Source organism: Symphalangus syndactylus, chromosome 6 (genome assembly GCF_028878055.3).
Source record: "Symphalangus syndactylus isolate Jambi chromosome 6, NHGRI_mSymSyn1-v2.1_pri, whole genome shotgun sequence".
Classification (NCBI taxonomy): domain Eukaryota; kingdom Metazoa; phylum Chordata; class Mammalia; order Primates; family Hylobatidae; genus Symphalangus; species Symphalangus syndactylus.
In genome coordinates, this window is record NC_072428.2 from 70,253,869 (window position 1) to 70,273,752 (window position 19,884).

The 19,884-nt window shown below is 35.5% G+C and overlaps 1 protein-coding gene across 4 annotated transcripts in view; it reads right to left on the reverse strand.

Annotated features, from left to right (window-relative positions):
* NOX4 (NADPH oxidase 4) overlaps positions 1-19,884 on the reverse strand; it is a 169,657-nt gene that overhangs the window by 86,993 nt on the left and 62,780 nt on the right. For all 4 annotated transcript variants that reach the window (XM_055283211.2, XM_055283208.2, XM_063642020.1 and 1 more), the window contains one exon: positions 12,479-12,559. In XM_055283211.2, coding sequence (XP_055139186.1) covers positions 12,479-12,559 — 81 coding nt within the window. The remainder of the gene's footprint in view (positions 1-12,478; positions 12,560-19,884) is intronic.

The window sequence follows — 19,884 nt, forward strand, 5'->3', positions numbered from 1 at the left end:
AAATCCATTAATATATACAACTTACAGTATAAATGACTTCATGTACTTAAAAATGCTCTGTATATACTACATTTATGTATATAAGTAGACATATATACATACAAGCTATAGAACTATAAGGCATCTTTAATGGGGAAAACATCACATGACCTCAATCCCTACTACCAACTGGCTTAGAGCATAAAATATCAGCAAATGTGAATAAACCATAAGATCTTAGTCCATAATTACTATAGAGAAATACTACTTTTTACATAAAATTTAAAAATCCAATGAATAAAAAATTGGAAGTTGGCAAACAAAATTGGCAGTTGGCAAACAAAAGATATAAAGGTAAAAAAAAACTTTATATCTTAAAGATCATAGTTGTATAGGACATTGTATTTATTAACATATTGAAAATATGTAAATTTATGGAGGAGAAGAATTTGGATTCCATCTAAGAGAGATCTAATTATTCCATAATATTTTTCACCCCATATATTTAAGTGAAAAATTGAAGAACTAAAAAGTGAAATAAAACAAATCAGGAGAGCCAGGGCTGAGCATGCTGGCTCATGCCTGTAAACCCAGCACTTAGAGGCTGAGGTGAGAGGATCACTTGAGGCCAGACTTTTGAGACCAGCCTGAGCAACACAGAAAGACCATGTCTCAAAAAAATAAAATAAAATATATAAGAGGCATGGATTTTTTTTTCTTTCAGAATTTTTAGCCACAGAGATGCACAAAGACCCCCAACAAAAATGTGCCAGTCTACAATATAAGCAAAATAGTTAAGATTTAAAAGCTAATTCTTTTGGCATGGGAATCAATATACTAGTTGCTGTAATAACTAATTACCTAGATAAGACTAAATATAAATGATAGTTACAAAATGATAGTCCAAGTTATAGTTAAACAAATTTAGAGATTATCCTTTATTGTCATCTGTAATGCCTTGATACTTGAGGAAAATTGGAAGAGCCTAGAAGGACAACACATTCCTACCTTAAACTAATTAATGCAATTCAGCTTCATCCAGTAAATATTGAGTGAGTGATATGTGAAAGGGATTCCCTGCATAAAGATGGGTAATAAACACTCTTATCCCCCAAACCACTATAGTTTACCTAGAATATGGCACAATGTTCTATTTTGTTTTTCTTTTTTGGGTTGGAACTCACAGATACATAAGGAGGTTAGGGAGAAGAGAACTCAGTGTTGCCCTGTCACAGTGAAAAGCAACACCAGGAAGAGCCCACAGAGGGAGCATGTAGACCCAGTCCTAGCCATAAAGGAATTGCCCATTCCAGCAGTCAAAACCTAAGTCCCAGCAAGCCTTGCCATTTTGGGCTAAAGTGCTCTGGGATTGTAAATAAACTTGAAAGGCAGTCTAGGTCTAAAGGACTGAAATTCCTTGCAAGTCCTGGTGCTGTGCAGGGCTCACAGCCAGTGATGTGGCGGGGCACACACCCCAGTGAGACACTAGCCAGAGCAGCCAAGAGAGTGCTTGCACCACCTCTCTACCAAGCCCAGACAGCTCGCAGTTCTGGGAGAGACCTCTTCCTTCTGCTTGAAGAGAGGAGAGGGATGAATAAAGAGGACTTTGTCCTGCCTCTGGGATACCAGCTCAGCCACAGTAGGATAGAGCCCTGGGCAGAAGCCTGAGGCCCTGATTTCAGGCCCTAACTGTCGAATGACATTTCTAGACACACCCTGGGCAAGCAAGAAACTTGCTGCCTTGAAGAGAAGGACCCAGTCCTGGCAAATTTAATCATCTTCTGACTAAAGAGCCATTGGCCCTTGAATAACCAGCAGTGGTACCCAGGCAGTACTCGCCATGGGCCTTGGGTGAGACTCAGAGATGTTCTGACTTTAGGTGTGACCCAGCAAATTCCCAACTGTGGTTGTTATGGAGAGGGACTCCTTCTGCATGAGAAAAAGAGAGGGAAGAGTGAAGGGGACTTTGTCTTGCAGGTTACATACCAATTCACCTACAGTAGGGTAGAGCACCAAGCAAGGTTCCCCAATTCCAGGCATTGGCTCTCAGATGACATTTCTTGACACTCCCTGGGCCAGAGGGGAATGCATTATCCTGAAGTAAAAGTCCCAGGCCAGGAAGCATTCACTACAAGCTGACTGAGGAGCCCTTGGGCCTTGAATGAACATAGGCAGTAGTTACGCAGTACCTCACGGTGGGCCTGAGGTGGGTTATATTGGTTGCAAGCCTCACTGTAACCACAAATCAGAAAACATACAACAGATACACAAAAAATAGAAAAAGTAGAAATTAAAACATACCCCCAGAGAAAATCACCTTCACCAAAAGGAAGACAGGATGGAAGGAAAGAAGAAAGAGAAGACCACAAAACAATCAGAAAGCCAATAAGAAAATGGTACAAGAAAGGCCATACTTATCAGCAATAACATAGAATGTCAATGAACTAAACCGTCCAGTCAAAAGACATCCAGTGGTTGAATGGAGAAACAAAAAGACCCAACGATCTGCTGGTTACAAGAAACACACATTACCTATGAAGATACAGACAGACTGAAAATAAACAGATGGAAAAACATATTCCATGCCAATGGAAACCAAAAAGGAAGAGGAGAAGCTACACTTAATATCAGACAAAATAGATTTCAAGACAAAAACCATAAGAAGAGACCAAAAAAATCATATTGTGATAAAGGGGTCAATTCAGCAAGATGATATAACAATTGTAAATATATATACACCCAAAACTGCAGCACACAAAAATGTAAAGCAAATATTATTAGGGCTAAAGAGAGAGAGAGACTTCAATACAACAATAGTTGGAGATTTCAACGTTCCACTTTTAGCACTGGACTGATCTTTCAGACAGAAAATCAACAAATAAACATCAGACTTAATCTGCACTATAGACCAAATGGACCTAATAAATATTTACAGAACATTTTATCTAATAACTGCAGAACACAGATTCTTCTCTTCAGCACATGGGTCATTCTCAAGGATCATATGTTAGGTAACAAAAAAGTCTCAAAACATTCAAAAACTTGAAATAATATCAAGCACCTTTCCTCACCACAATGGAACAGAACTAGAAATCAATAAGAGGAATTCAGGAAACTATAGAAATACACAGAAATTTTACAATATACTCCTGATAACCAGTGAGTCAATGATGAAACTATTGAGGAAATTTTAAAACTTTCTGAAATGCGTGATAATGGAAATACAACATAGCAGAAGAATGAAACTAGATCTCTAACTCTTCCTAAATTAAAAAAATCAAAATTGATTGAAAACTTAATCTAAGACCTGAAACTATGAAACCTCTAATAGAAAACACTGGAGAAACTCTCCAGGACATTGGACTGGGCAAAGATTTCTTGAGTAATATCCCACAAGCACAGACAATCAAAGCAAAAATAGACAAATGGAATTACATCAAATTAAAGAGCTTCTGCACGGCAAAGGATACAATCAACAAAGTAAAGATCTAATCCAAAGAATGGGGGGAAATATTTGCAAACTATCCATCTTACAAGAGATTAATAACCAAAATATATAAATAACTCAAACAGCTCTATAAGAAAAAAATATAATAATCAGATTTAAAAGTGGGCACAATATCTAAATTGACACTTCTCAAAAGACATACAAATAGCAAACAGGTATATGAAAAGGTGCTCAACATCACGTCATCAGATAAATGCAAAGTAAAACTACTATGTGATATTATCTCACCACAGTTAAAATGTCTTATATTAAAAACACAGGCAACAACCAATACTGGTGAGAACGTGGAGAAAAGGGAACCCTCAAATACACTGTTGGTGGGAATGTAAGTTAGCATAACCCTTATGGAGAAAAGTTTGGAGGTTCCTCAAAAGACTAAAAACAGAACTACCATATGACCCAGCAATCCCATTGCTAGGTATATACCCAAAAGAAAAGAAATCAGTATATTGAAGAGATATCTGCACTTGCATGTTTATTGTAGCACTATTCACAATAGCCAAGATTTTGAAGCAACCTAAGTGTCCATCAACAGATGAATGGATAAAGAAAATGTGCTACATATAACAATGGTGTATGATTCAGCCACAAAAAGAAGGAGATCCTCTCATTTTCAACAACGTGGGTGGAACTGAGGTCATTGTGTTGAGTGAAATAAGCAAGGCACAGAAAGACAAACTTCACACGTTCTCACTTATTTGTGGGAGCTAAAAATGAAAACTGAACTCATGAAGATAGAGAATAGAATGACGATTACCAGAGGCTGCGAATGAGGTGGAGAAGTGGGGATGAGTATTGGTTATAAAAATATAATTAGATGACTAGAGTCAACAATAGTGTACATTAAAAATAATGAAAACAGTACAATTTGTATGTGACACAAAGAAAAGATAAATATTTGAGATTATGAATATCTCATTTATGCAAATGTGATCATTACACATTGTATGCCTATATCAAAATATCTCATGTATCCCATAAACATATACGCCTACTGTGTATCACAAAAATTAAAAATAGAAAAGTTTTTTAAATGGAGAACATTACATAGGCAACAATAAAAATATAGTGTATATATATGTGTGTGTATAGTGTCAATTTTATGTACAATAGCTAATATTTCTCTTCTAATAGGTCTGGGAGATACAATTATTTTTCTTTATTGCACAAATCAGGAAGCTATAGAAAACTGATTTGTCTAAGATTAGTGATCTTGTAGGAATCAATCCTGTTTCTTCACTATTATAACCCAGGGCATTTGTTTCACTATATTTAAAGTCAAAATACCAAAATGTGTGGGATAGCAAAACTATGGTAATTCACAAATTGCATGCATACTTGGGTTCGTTTATGTATTTACTCTGTAATTCCATTATCAAATTCATTCCTCACATTTGAATAATAACTTGATGGGTAATCTAATATTTAGAGAAAATTTATAGCAAAATTCTAAAAGGTATGGGTTTTAGAAATCTGTGGACTTAATTGATTTTTCTATATGATGAATAATGTCTCTTCCCCATTGCTTTCTTTGCTATGCTTTGACTTAATCCTTTTATAAAGACACACTGGCAATAAAATACTGATAAGAATATCTCTTCCACAGCATTTTTATCTGTTCCAATCTAAATCCTAGTCTTCTTCATTGTTATTTTCAGGTTACATGGAAGAATTCTGGCAAGTAAAGTATTACATAAATATAATTTTATCATTAGATTTATTATAAAGTGATTACATTATATTATAAAGTTATATTATTATGTATCTTAACAAGGTCAAACATTTTAGGAAACATTTATAAGGCAGCACCATAAAGAAGGCATTTTCTTCTTACTCCACTTTCTGGGAGCTAGTTAGATTTCACCTTCAAAACCTTGAACTCTATGTACACTGAATCAAAATTGAACTTCTTATTCAAAACAGGCAAACATATATGTATATATACTCACCAACTTACATAAATAAATAGAAAAATATATCCTAGATTTTTACATGACATAAATATTTTTCATTCATAAGCAAGGGTACTTTCTAAATGACGAATAAATAATTCAATAATTCAAGAAAAGGGTAGAAGTTAAATTCAGGGGTCAAACTTCATGGGCTCAATCTTAGTTTTTTCAGGTATTAGCTGTGTGACTTTGGACAGTTACTTAATTTAATCTTTCATGCTTCAATTCCCCATCTGTAAAATAGAAATGATAGAAGAACTTATAGCACTCTGCATATTAAAAACAAACAAAAAATTAATGTGTGTGTGTGTGTGTGCAAAGTGCTAAGAATAGTCCCTGTCACATATTCAGCATTATCTAAAACTAGGGGATTATTATGAATAGTATAATTATTATCCTCTAAAATGATAATGCAGTTCTTAAGTTGTTCATTATATTTGTCAAGTTCTCTTTCCAGTAGCCTTCATGGAAGAAAAAAATTGCCCCAGTGGCTTTTATTTTTTCCCACAATCCAGTGTTTTTAACTCTAAATAAAACTGAAGCAGGCTATATAAAATGTGTCAATGTGATATTAGATATTATAGCTCTTTGGTTAAAATCTAGCTTTAAAAACTTCAGTTCCATATTTTTTGAAACGTTTTTGACCACACAAACTTTAGGGTATCTAATGAAAGTTGAGAAACTTAGTTTTACACAAAAATATACATATGTGTCTCAAAATTAAACATATACATAAATATGCAGATATATGTGTGTATGTATTTCAGGAATTAATGAATCTCTGAATCCATTCAATGAGTCCTAGGGATTATGGAGCCACGTTAAAAACCCCTATCCTATGGAAGGAGAAGTAGAATTTTGTGATAGAAATAATGGGCACCAAACTGATAATGAGTATGGCAGACTGATTAGAAACTAGGCCTCTAGGAAGTATTAGAACAGGTCATCTGTATCAGTGACAGAGTTTATAAAAGATTTTACCCACTGTCATGAACACGCAAATCCTCAGCCTTCTAATGACCATGGTAGTGGACATCTAATTACAGTCTCTAAAGTGAGACAAAGCTAGGCAAACCTACAGTGTGTATTATTTGAAGGTTCTGTTTCTCAAATAGACACACAGAGCCCCTGTTCAAGGTAAGGACTCCTTTTGTGGCTCTAGCTCAAAGTCTGCATTAAAATACTGCATTAGCCTCTCTTAAAACTTTCCCCACTGCCTAGGAATAGGTAGATTACCTATATGACCTGGTTTTTCTATAGCCACTGCTGAATTATCAATAGCATCCCCATTCATTCTCAAAAGTATCTGGTTTGGACAATAAATTACAAAGTCACTGCAAATGTACAGGCAAGAAATGGGAAACTGAAAAGAATGTAGAGGAAAGTAAAAATTTTCTCCCTCAGTACTAGAATAGGAGTGTTTAAAATACAACTTGTGGGCCTTCCATTCAAAATGCAATTTGACTTTCTAAGAGGAGCAAGTGCCTCCCACCAGTAGCAAGATGACCAAGCTTTTCCCTCTGCCACATCAGTACGGGTGAAGGAAGACTTCCACGAAAGTGGCTTCTAAAAGAGAAGATAATTGGGTATCAGCAGTCCTTAACACTTCACTATATTGCATAAATATCTCTATCCCCTAACAGTATATCCTTAATGTCCTCCTCCTGAGGCCTGAAGCCATAATAGAGGGAGGTTATTTTCCAGTCAGCACAATAAGCCTACCCCCACAATATCTGTCTAACCCTGGTTAACGTCTTGAGTCTAAACTCCTGCGGTGCTCCCTGTTAAACTACCTGTCTATGACACTGCTGGGGGTTCATTAATGTCACTGTTGACAAAGCCTGCCCACTGTGTTCCCCTGGCATAAAGAATAAATGTTTTTAAAAACATGCACATAAAAATACTCCTTTTAGATTTCCTAGAAAAAAAATGATTCAAGTAGAATATAAATCATGCTCTATGATTAACTTTTGCTAACAAGAAGTACCAAATGGCAAAGAGCTCTGCTTAAAAGAATAATTCAGGTATCATTCATATAATAAAAAGATCTGAGAAGTGCAGCAGAGCTAGCACAAAAAAACTATTTACACTATTAATGTGCTGTCATTGCCATCCAAACATTTGAGGAGGACCTTCCCCTCTATCATTTCCAGAATTATCACATTATAGTCTCTCTCACTCACTTAAATAAAGACATAAAATACAATCACCACCCACACAGCACTCTCCAAGCTAAAGCCAGTGGGAGTGTTGACTATGGTAAGATTGCAGAAGCTAAGGTGCCAAATCTCATTTACAATGCATTCCCTCCACATTTCTTCGAAAGGAGCTGAGTTAGGCTCTTAAGCAGAGGCTCTGTGACATTCATAATTTATTTTCCCTCCAATATCCTTTTTATCAGTAAGTGAGAATAGCAGTATGCATCTCCTTCGGAGTTTTTCAAAAGAAAAAGAGGAAAGAGATATCCAGTTCTACACATGTTTGGAAAGAGGAAATGGTTTTGTTTTGTTTTGTTTTCACCAGGTATCTTAGGAATTGAATATCTTTAACGCAGCACACCAATAGTAACCTCCTAAAAAGGTATATTAAAAATTAAAACAAAAATTCCTCAGGAGGAGGGCTTGTTTTGCAACGATAAACCTTTATTGCTAAAAATCAATAGAATTTTAGAGACCTTAGAATATTATAATTGTTGCCATATCAAGGAATATTCCTTTGAGCTGCTAAGTAGTTTTCACTATGTTCATCAAATTACTTTGCTGATAAGAAAATCTGGGATTTTCAAAAGTGTTGTGTCTTTATCAAAAAACCTGATTTTTCAAAGTTAAATGTGGAGTGTCATTCTCACGAAGCTATAAGTATTGGTACTAGGATAATTTGTTCTTACTAACATTTATTGAGTATGTCTATATTCTGCTTACTTTGCTGCATTAACTTATTTAAACCCAAGACAACACTATGATATAAATGATTTTATTAATCCCATTTAATTGCTAACAAAAAGCAAGGACAAATTATCTGCCAAGCTCATACGGGTATTAAGTGATGTATCTTTTAACTTCTGTGCTATACTAACATCTTGGAGAAGAAAATTAATGTATTTTAAAGATGTATTTTAACACTAAAAGAAACATCTAGCTTAGTGTACATGAAATGTCATCTTTTTAGGGTGGCATGCAACAGATTTACTTATAAAAAAATGAAGAGAATTGCTAAAATATACAACAAGAATGAAAACCAGGTTAAGCCAATGGCACAGATAATCATAGAACAAAAAATTTGGGTCCTAAATAATACCAATTGCAAAGTTTGTAGTGAAGAAAGTGAGACTTTCACTCTGCCAAAATCAGATCACATACTCCAAGAACATTTAGTTTGGTGTAAGTTTTAAAAGGGATACAGAGAAATGTTGCCAAACGGGGGCTAGCATAACTTAGTGGTTAAGAATGTGAATTTTGGTACCTGATACCTGGGTTCAAACTAGAAATCTACTTACTAGCCATGGCCCTCAGCAACTTATCTCTCACTGATCCTATTCTCTCAGCTGAATATTGATAATAATAATAATAAATTTACAGGGTTGTTAGGAGGATTCAATGAGAGCAAATGTTAGTAAAAGAGAAGCATTCAATTAATATTAGTTGTTAATCTATTCAAAGAGACAGTTCAGAAAATTGAGATCTGAAATATCACAACGTAAGAAACAGATGAATAGAATTTAGAAAAGTGAGCGACTTAACTCCATGGCCTCCAGAATCACAGACTTTTAAATAGCTAGACAGAAATTACAGTAAAATAATTCCAACCAAAAAAGAAAGAACATTGTGAGAATTAGGACTTCCCCTAAGACAGAATGGACATCTTCAAAATTAGGCATTGACTTAGTAGATATATCGTAGAGGAGCTTAAAAGAGGCTTGATCAAGGTGTCTTTTCAGCTTCCTTTAAAAAAATGACCTTAGAAAATCACATGAAGCAACTTCTCTTATTGTAAAAGTCCACTTAGGTAGAAAAACCAGTCAACAATGTCTCATCACCTCATCTTTGAAGCCTAATATTTTCTAAAATTTCTAGCCCACACTGATAATTCTCTGAACTGCTAGCATTCATGTAAATAACACAGGAATGTTTACATTTTAAAAATATACAGTTTTTATAATATGTCTAGCTTTTCCAATTGATTTTTCAAAATTCCAAATCAATGGTCAATGCTGGATGACTAGAGATCCTGCAATATATTGCTCTTCTTTACCTTATGGTACTTACCACATTGATGGACAGAGAAGCTAATGCTAAGCAAATAGTTATTTTCTGTTCAGACCTAAAGCATACTGTTGAACAGAAATTTCAATATAAATCCAAGAAATTTAATTTGAACAATTGTACTTTATTTGTATAACCAAAAGTTGAACAACAAAGTTACCTAGGTATTTCAGAAGTAAAAATATGTCTGTTTCCAACATTTGCACAAATAAGTTAAATAGACTTAATTATAAGCCAATCCTTCATCAATATAGGTTTTTTTTTAATTTTGAGAAAATGGTAAAATGTTATCAGTAGTAACATTTTTCATACCAGAAGCATATCTATGTTGCTTTTTAAAAAATTAAATTTCCTGGAAAAAATGTGCACTGTAGAATGCTTATTGTATTATGTATGGGTTGCACGACATGTTTCAAAATTAGAATAATTGCTTTCTTCATTCCTACCTATAATAAATAAATACATATTAATTTAGTTTAATAATTGGTTGATTATATATAATTCATCCTATAGATGCCTACTATTTCTCCTTATAATGTCACTTTCTATGACGCTTGTTCTATAAAAGTAAAAATCAAAATTTAAATATGCATTCTTTTTACTTCCAAAAAAACAAAGAACTCTCAATGTAATCCTCCTCTTTAAAAAGAAGTCTGTTTGAACCGCTGATACTTTAAAAAAAATTGACACTTTTTTGATTTACAAAGAAATAGTTTTTTTCAGAGTTTTAATTTAGTAAAACATAAAGGCAAAATAATACACAATTATACTAATAAATGATTGCATTTTTCTTTTCTATATCTATCTGATACAGATACATAGATGAATAGACAGATCACAGTCTCAAAGAAGTCAAAATAAAAGGGTTTAAACAAATACTAAGATCAAATTATCAGAAGTACAGACCTTTCCAAAAAAATAGAGCCTTGTAGTAAAAAATTAGGAGTTTCTGAATCAGAATGCCTAGGTTTGAATCTAGGATCCATCAGTTAAGTAAACTTCAACAAGCTACTTAATCTTTCTAAACATCAGTGTTCCCACTTCTGAAAGAGGTTTAACAATATTTATTCTCATAAAATTCTGGGCATTAAATAACATAAAGTATCTGAAGCATTTTGAATTTATACTTAGCATATAGTAAGCATTATGTAACTATTTTAGATTACTGTTGTTATCATTAGTAGCATCTGGTTATTCATAGGCCTCTTAAGGAGCACAGCCCTGGACAGGTAACCAATCCCACTTAAAGAGCAGAATGTAAAGCAGACTTTTCTCTACCCAGGGCTTTCTTGGTGCCCTGAGGCTCCAGAGAATTAGTTATAATGTGTGGCCATGTTTCCTGTGCTCTACAACTATGTGTTCTAGAACCTTAGTACTGAACAAAGCTAACCAGGACATGTGGGATAAACCCATTTGATACTGCTGTCTTAACCAGCAGTCTCCAAAATCAGGGGAAAAAAAACCAAAGCAACATTTTGAAAATGTACCCTGAAATAAATATATGATCAATGTAAATGACCCACTGTACTGATAAATTACATTATAAAACATTCTGAAGAAAGAACTAAACAAAGGTCTGAACCTTTCTTCAAACTGTTTCCCTGGAAATATTTCAGGTTAAGAAAAATAGGGAATGTCAGCTGTGTTACCAGCAACATTGTTTATTATCGGTGAAATGCATCTGGACCAAAAGGACTGTGATTGAACTATGAAATCATTTTGGGCCTCACAGACCTCAGCCTCCTTGTGTACAGTGTGTCCTTGATCCCAAGGGCATCCCTTGAGGGGACCTACGCTGTTCCCAAGATACAGGTTCCTGTGGAGTAGGAATGAGCCTTACCCAATGCAAGGTAGACCATGCCTACCCACATGGGTTTCTTATCTTAAAAGAGTTGCTACATGAAGGAGTGGGGATAAATGTTTCTGAACAACTATAGGGACTTCGTCTTAATAAGCACCTGACATTATCCTGTTGACATTCTGTGTGTCCTGCCCTGTATCCTGCTAAACCAAGTGAACCTGCTGCCAGACCTATTATGTCATGCAGGTGTGAATGTCACACCAAAGCCACCAAGTTCACTGCTGGTGGCCACACACACATATGCATGTACAAAAATACATTATTTTCTTCATCTATCTTCATGTATTGTTTTAAGCACCACGCTTTTGAGTATACTGCTTGGGTACACATACTTTCGGAATACTTTAGGTATACTCTTTGTAATAAGCTTAGGATACATTATTTTTTCACTTTATGAATTTTTTTTCCTTTGGTGATTTTGACAGATCCTTTTCTTTGGTTATTTTAAATCTTTGGCTCTCTCTGCTAGTATTACTTCCTGTAGAACTTTTAAAATGAAAAACTGGAAATTCCATTGTTATAAATCTTGCTTTAGCAGGACAGTTTCAGGAAATACAAATACTAAAATATATTCCTGATGTTCTTCATTCTTAAATTTTTTCCTTTAGAAGATATTAGGATATATCCATAGGAAGATTTAGAAACTAAAAGGTTGTGGGAGAAGTAACTCTAGCTTTTAAATTTAGTATACTTTATACTGGTTTCATTACAATATGCTATGCTAAAAATAGAACTATTTCTTCCACTCTTGACACTATCCTCAATTCCACTCTTGACACTGTCCTCAATAGTGGAGAAACTATTTCTTCCACTCTTGACACTTTTACCACCTCCTACAAAATTTCCTATAGAGTTGTCTTTCATTACCCCATTTTGGGGCACAAATGATTTTAAATACATATATGTGTAAACTTACCCTGAAACATGCAAAGTCAGCAGCATGTAGAAGACAAAGAAGAGGTTATGAGTATACCAGAAGATATCATAGTTAGAAACTCTGCAAAAACAAATACACTCATTTTAATGCTACTTTACATTCCATCGTACTAAAAAACAAAAAATACTATGTATCATTTCAAACATCTCACAATTTAAGAAAGCTAAATATGAGTACATCACATTCATCTACTAATACCAACGTATTAACACGCTATATAGAGAGAACTGACAAAAATTATGAGTAAGATTTTATCATTTTGTAAGTTCTTTGTATTCCAAATAAAGACACATGGAAATAATAAAAATAAGTTGTTTATTTTCAAGTTATTATGATATAAGGCTAAGAAGCAGATAGTAGTCTGCTAATATGTACTTTGGCTATTATTTTATCAATATTCTCAATTTTCAAATAATTTCCAAAACAACCGAAGCTCCTCTTTCAATATATATTCTGAGAGTAGTTCAAGGGAAACTCAAAAAGAAATAAATGAAATAGATGACGAACAAATTGTTATATTTTTTCCTGGACAGCGTGACAAGAATGATACCTCAATGTTATTGCTCTGGGGGAGGATAAAGACACTGAAAAGACGGGGAATGATAAGCATAATCTACAGAATGTTTGAGAGAAGTAAAAGAGAAACAGTTATTTTATTTCATATGTCCAGGGTGGATTTTATATATTAGAATCAGGGAAGTAGAGGGCAGATATTTACAAAAGCTTCCTAGATGAATCTGATGCTTCTCATAGACTCTTAGAGAAACCCTTATTTAAGCAGCAAGCAATTGTTTTACATTTATTCCACTCATAGTATTTGCTATTATAAACAATATCATTACCATCCCTTGTAACATATACAAAGTTCTGATTTTTTTTTTTTTTTTTGAGACACAGTCTTGCTCTTTCGCCCAGGTTGGAGTGCAGTGCTGCAATCTCAGCCCACTGCAACCTCCACCTTCCGGTTTCAAGTGATTTTTCTGCCTCAGCCTCCTGAGTAGCTGGGATTACAGGTGCTCGCCACCATGCCCAGCTAATATTTGTATTTTTGTAGATATAGGGTTTCACCATGTTGGCCAGGCTGGTCTCGAACTCCTGACCTCGTGATCCACCTGCCTCAGTCTCCCAAAGTGCTGGGATTACAGGCGTAAGCCACCGTGCTTGGCCCTCTGATTCTTTTAAAAATCAAAACCATTAGAATTTGCATTGCAAAATAAAGGGAAACACATTTGTAATGCTTTTAATACACACTGCCAATTTCCCTCTAAAAATATATTTATTAATTACAAACCCAACCGTAGTGTAGGAGTGCCTGTTTCCCAAAAACTCAGACTAAATTTTGTAAGTTTTCATTATTTTTTATAAGTAGAACGGGGTATTATTTCATATGTGTGTTACTCACTTTTAATTCTTCTGTGACCTTTCTGTTCAAAATCATTACCATTTCTATAGAGTATTTTTAATTAATATGTGTAATTTAGCTAGACCTACATTTGCTTAAACTTTACTTTCCTCATAAGCTTGTAATACCACCTTTATTATGTAGCAGGCTCTTATATATTGCAAGGCTTTTTACTGACTTTGTCCCTTGGTTCAATGTGTTAGTCATTTTCTTATATATCACTTTCTTATATATATACAGGCTTTTTACTGACTTTGTCCCTTGGTTCAATGTGTTAGTCATTTTTGCAAGTAAGTCTCATTCTCTTTTAAGTTACTGAACTTTAATCATTTTAATGTTTAGTAAGGCACATCCCTCCTTTTACTCCTCTTTTGAAATATGTACTTGGACATATCCCAGACAAACTTTGGAATCACTTTGCTAAATTAAAAAAAATAAATAAATAACCTGTCTGAGAATGTGATTGAAATTGCAAAACTCCTTAAAAAAAAAACAAAACAAAACAAAACAAAACAAAACAACACTGAGGGGTCAGGCATGGTGGCTAATGCCTGTAATCCAACACTTTAAAAGGCGGAGTACTTGAGCCCAGGAGTTTGAGACCAGCCTGAACAACATATTGAAACCTTGACTTTACAAAAACAATAATAAAATAAAGAAAATAAAATTAGACATGGTGGTGTGTGCTCGTGATCCTAGCTACTAGGAAGGCTGAAGTGGGAGGATCACTTGAGCCTGGGAGGTCAAGGTTGGGGCTGCAGTGAGCTGTAATCTTATCACTGTATTCCAGCCTGGATGAGAGAGAAAGACTCTGTCTCAAAAAATAATAATAATATAATAATTAAGGAAGAACTATATCTTTATAGTATACAGCCTTTATTCGGCTGGGCGCGGTGGCTCACGCTTGTAATCCCAGCACTTTGGGAGGCCGAGGCGGGTGGATCACGAGGTCAGGAGATCGAGACCATGGTGAAACCCCGTCTCTACTAAAAATACAAAAAATTAGCCGGGCGTGGTGGCGGGCGCCTGTAGTCCCAGCTACTCGGAGAGGCTGAGGCAGGAGAATGGCGTGAACCCAGGAGGCGGAGCTTGCAGTGAGCCGAGATTGCGCCACTGCACTCCAGCCTGGGCGACAGAGCGAGACTCCGTCTCAAAAAAAAAAAAAAAAAAAAAAGTATACAGCCTTTATTCAAATCTCTACCTATTTCTCTCAGTGAACATATTTCTTTAGTCTCCAGATATTACATGTTTTGCTGCAATTGTGAGTGTTATATTTTTATTTTATTCAATTTTTCAAACTAATTATAGTTAATAGAAGGATTATTTTTATATTTGCTCTATATTCAATTACCTTTTTCAACTCTTTTACTTGTTGCTAACACCAAATTTTTCCATAATTCTCTCGGATTCTCTTAGAAACCTAATAATTACCATTATTTCCAGAATATTGTATCTACTTTTCTGGAAATAATGGTAATTTATTGTTGCATTTTTTCTAATAATTCCAAATGTTTCATTTTTTACTATATGTAAATATTGGTAGAATTAAAAATACTTTTGCTTTTTTCCTGATTTTCTTAGGAATACATCTAGTGTTTAACTGTTGAGTATAACCCCAATTCTGGCTTTTACATTTTTTAATTCTACAATGGAAATAATTTTAATTTTTAGCTTATTTACTCTGATTATTTTAAGTCAAAATTTGAGTCCATATTAGTAACTGCCATTTTAAAATCAATTGAGATGAGAAAATGTATTCCTGTCATCTGATAATAGGATACATTAATTATTTTAATAGATTGACCCATATTGAACTCTCCTTGAATTAGGAGGCTACATTTCACTATCAGAAATCAAACACTGGGGACTTAGGGACTTATTTATTCACTTGATTTGTCTAATGCTTTAGTTTCTTACTGGTAAAAAGAAAAGATAAAATAAAAGAGATATCTGTCTCCATGATCATTTAAAAGTTTCATGATTCTAACAATAATACAGAAAAGCAAACTAGGTGTTATAATCTTGCTTAAACAAATTTTAAACAAAGCATAAAAAACACTGAAGATTAAAAAGTGCTTAAATTGTTTATGAGAGGAAATGTAAAAGCTCAGCTCAGGATAGAAGCTGATCTTTTTATTCCATTTGACAAAACTATACCTCAAGGATTTTAAAATAAGTAGGTCAGATGCTCTAATTTTCCTTCAAGAATTCCTAAAATTGAAAAAGTGAGTTTTTTTAATGATTCATCTATCTTAAATAAAATAAAATTGCTCCCCACAAAATTGGCACCCTCCTGTACTAATGTTAGTGAGTTGCCTTTCTGTACACAAATTTTTCATTCTTATGAAAAGGTTTAAAAGTGTTCTTACAATTTGACTCAGCTATTCTACATCTAATAATTTTTCCTTAGGACATCACTGAAAAAGCATGCAAAGACTTATGGATGGGGGTGTTTGTTTCAAAATTGAAATACCAAAAAACAAAAAAAAAAACAAAATCTACCCAAAACATTTAGTAATATGGGTCTGGGAAAATAATGTATAAAGACCTATATTGCAATGTGCTGTGCCATCAGTAAAGAGAATAATAACAAAATATTTATTAATGTAAAAAATGTTCATAATATAAATTTAGGCAAAAAGCAAATTAAAAGTAATACTCTAATGTGGTCCTATTTTGGTAAAATACATAGTTATATAAGAGAGAAAAAATGATTTAGGGGTAGGAGGAGGGGAATTAGTGAAGAAGAGCAAGAAGGATTTAATCTATAAAAATACATTACATATGTACAGTATTAATCTTTGGGTAGTGAGTAGACTTGCGAAATTTTAGGGTGTGTGTATGTGTGCGCACAAAGGTTAAAAAGTATAAAGACAGTTTCATTTAAGTATATTATTTGGCAATTACTTTCAAAGCTTATATACATATATATATATTTCTGGGTTTTTGTTAAATTTCACATCTCAACAAGTAGAACAATTGGAGATTCTTGAAGATTAGAGGAACTATGTGTTACATTCCTTTTTTTGCTTTCTTTAACTAAAAAGTTTATTCAGAAGCATCAACACTATAAATATTCTGAAAAATTGAATATGTCCATCAGAAAGGACGTGTGAAAGTGCTCCTGATAATGTATATCTGATTTTGCTCAAAATCTATTAACTATATCAATATGAATGCAGATAATTTATTATTTTAGCAGATGCAAACCAACACTTTCTCAAAAGTTTTGTATAGACCGTCATGTTAATTTACAGCAAGACAAACTCATATCAGGAAAATAGCTTTAAAATAATTTTAACAAGGGTTCCAAGATGGCCGAATACGAACAGCTCCAGTCTACAGCTCTCAGCATGAGTGGCGCAGAAGATGGGTGATTTCTGCATTTCCAACTGAGGAACCGGGTTCATCTCACTAGGGCTTGTCAGACAGTGGGTGCAGGACAGTGGATGCAGCCCACCGAACATGAGCTGAAGCAGGGCGAGGCATCGCCTCACCCAGAAAGCACAAGAGGTCAGGGAATTCCCTTTCCTAGCCAAGGGAAGCTGTGACAGACGGCACCTGGAAAATCAGGTCACTCCCACCCTAATACTGTGCTTTTCCAATGGTCTTAGCAAATTACACACCAGGAGATTATATCCCACACCTGGCTCAGAGGGCCCCACAACCATGGAGCTTCACTCATTGATAGCACAGCTGTCTGAGATGGAACTGCAAGGTGGCATCGAGGCTGGGGGAGGGGCGCCCGCCTTTGCTGAAGCTTGAGTAGGTAGACAAAGCAGCAGGGAAGCTCAAATTGGGTGGAGCCCACTACAGCTCAAGGAGGACTGCCTGCCTCTGTAGACTCCACCTCAGGGGGCAGGGCATAGCCAAACAAAAGGCAGCAGAAACCTCTGCAGACTTAAATGTCCCTGTCTGACAGCTTTGAAGAGAGTAGTGGTTCTCCCAGCATGGAATTTGAGATCTGAGAACGGACAGACTGCCTCCTCAGGTAGGTCCCTGACCCCCGAGTAGCCTAACTGGGAGGCATTCCCCAGTAGGGGCAGACTGACACCCCATACGGCCAGGTAACCCTCTGAGATGAAGCTTCCAGAGGAACGATCAGGCAGCAACATTTGCTGTTCAGCAATATTCGCTGTTCTGCAGCCTCCACTGCTAATACCTAGGGAAACAGGGTCTGGAGTGGACCTCCAGCAAACTCCAACAGACCTGCAGCTGAGGGTCCTGACTGTTAGAAGGAAAACTAACAAACAGAAAGGACATCCACACCAAAATCCCATCTGTACATCACCATCATCAAAGGCCAAAGGTAGATTAAAAAAACCACAAAGATGGGGAAGAAACAGCAGAAAAGCTGAAAATTCTAAAAATCAGAGCACCTCTCCCACTCCAAAGGAGCGCAGCTCCTCAATAGCAATGGAACAAAGCTGGATGGAGAATGAATTTGACGAGTTGGGAGAAGAAGGCTTCAGATGATCAAATTTCTCCAAGCTAAAGGAGGAAGTTCAAACCCATTGCAAAGAAGTTAAAAACCTTGCAAAAGAATTAGACGAATGGCTAACTAGAATAACCAGTGTAGAGAAGTCCTTAAATGACCTGATGGAGCTGAAAACCACGGCATGAGAACTACATGATGAATGACAAGCTTCAGTAGCCTATTTGATCAACTGGAAGAAGGGTATCAGTGATGGAAGATCAAATGAATGAAATGAAGCAAGAAGAGAAGTTTAGAGAAAAAAGAGTAAAAAGAAATGAACAAAGTCTCCAAGAATTATGGGACTATATGAAAAGACCAAAACTATGTCTGATTGGTGTACCTGAAAGTGATGTGGAGAATGAAACCAAGATGGAAAACACTCTGCAGGTTATTATCCAGGAGAACTTCCCCAACCTAGCAAGGCAGGCCAACATTCAAATTCAGGAAATACAGAGAATGCCACAAAGATACTCCTCGAGAAGAGCAACTCCAAGACACATAATTGTCAGATTCACCAAAGTTGAAATAAAGGAACAAATGTTAAGGGCAGCCAGAGAGAAAGGTCGGGTTACCCACAAAGGGAAGCCCATCAGACTAACAGCTGATCTCTTGGCAGAAACTCTACAAGCCAGAAGAGAGTGGGGGCCAATATTCAACATTCTTAAAGAAAAGAATTTTCAACCCAGAATTTCATATCCAGCCAAACTAAGCTTCATAAGTGAAGGAGAAATAAAATACTTTACAGACAAGCAAATGCTGAGAGATTTTGTCACCACCAGGCCTGCCCTACAAGAGCTCCTGAAGGAAGCACTAAACATGGAAAGGAACAACTGGTATCAGCCACTGCAAAAACACACCAAATTGTAAAGACCATCGATGATAGGAAGAAACTGCATCAACTAACAAGCAAAATAACCAGCTAACATCATAACGACAGGATCAAATTCACACAGAACAATATTAACCTTAAATGTAAATGGACTAAATGCTCCAATTAAAAGACACAGACTGGCAAATTGGATAAAGAGTCAAGACCCATCAGTGTGCTGTATTCAGGAGACCCATCTCACATGCAGAGATGCACATAGGCTCACAATAAAGGGATGGAGGAAGATCTACCAAGCAAATGGAAAACAAAAAAAAGGCAGGAGTTTTTTGTTTAGACTCCCACACAATAATAATGGGAGATTTTAACACCCCACTGTCAACATTAGACAGATCAATGAGACAGAAAGTTGACAAAGATATCCAGGAATTGAACTCAGCTCTGCACCAAGTGGACCTAATAGACATCTACAGAACTCTCCACCCCAAATCAACAGAATACACAGTCTTCTCAGCACCACATCACACTTATTCCAAAATTGACCACATAGTTGGCAGTAAAGCACTCCTCAGCAAATGTAAAAGAACAGAAATTATAACAAACTGTCTCTCAGACCACAGTGCAATCAAACTAGAACTCAGGATTAAGAAACTCACTCAAAACTGCTCAACTACATGGAA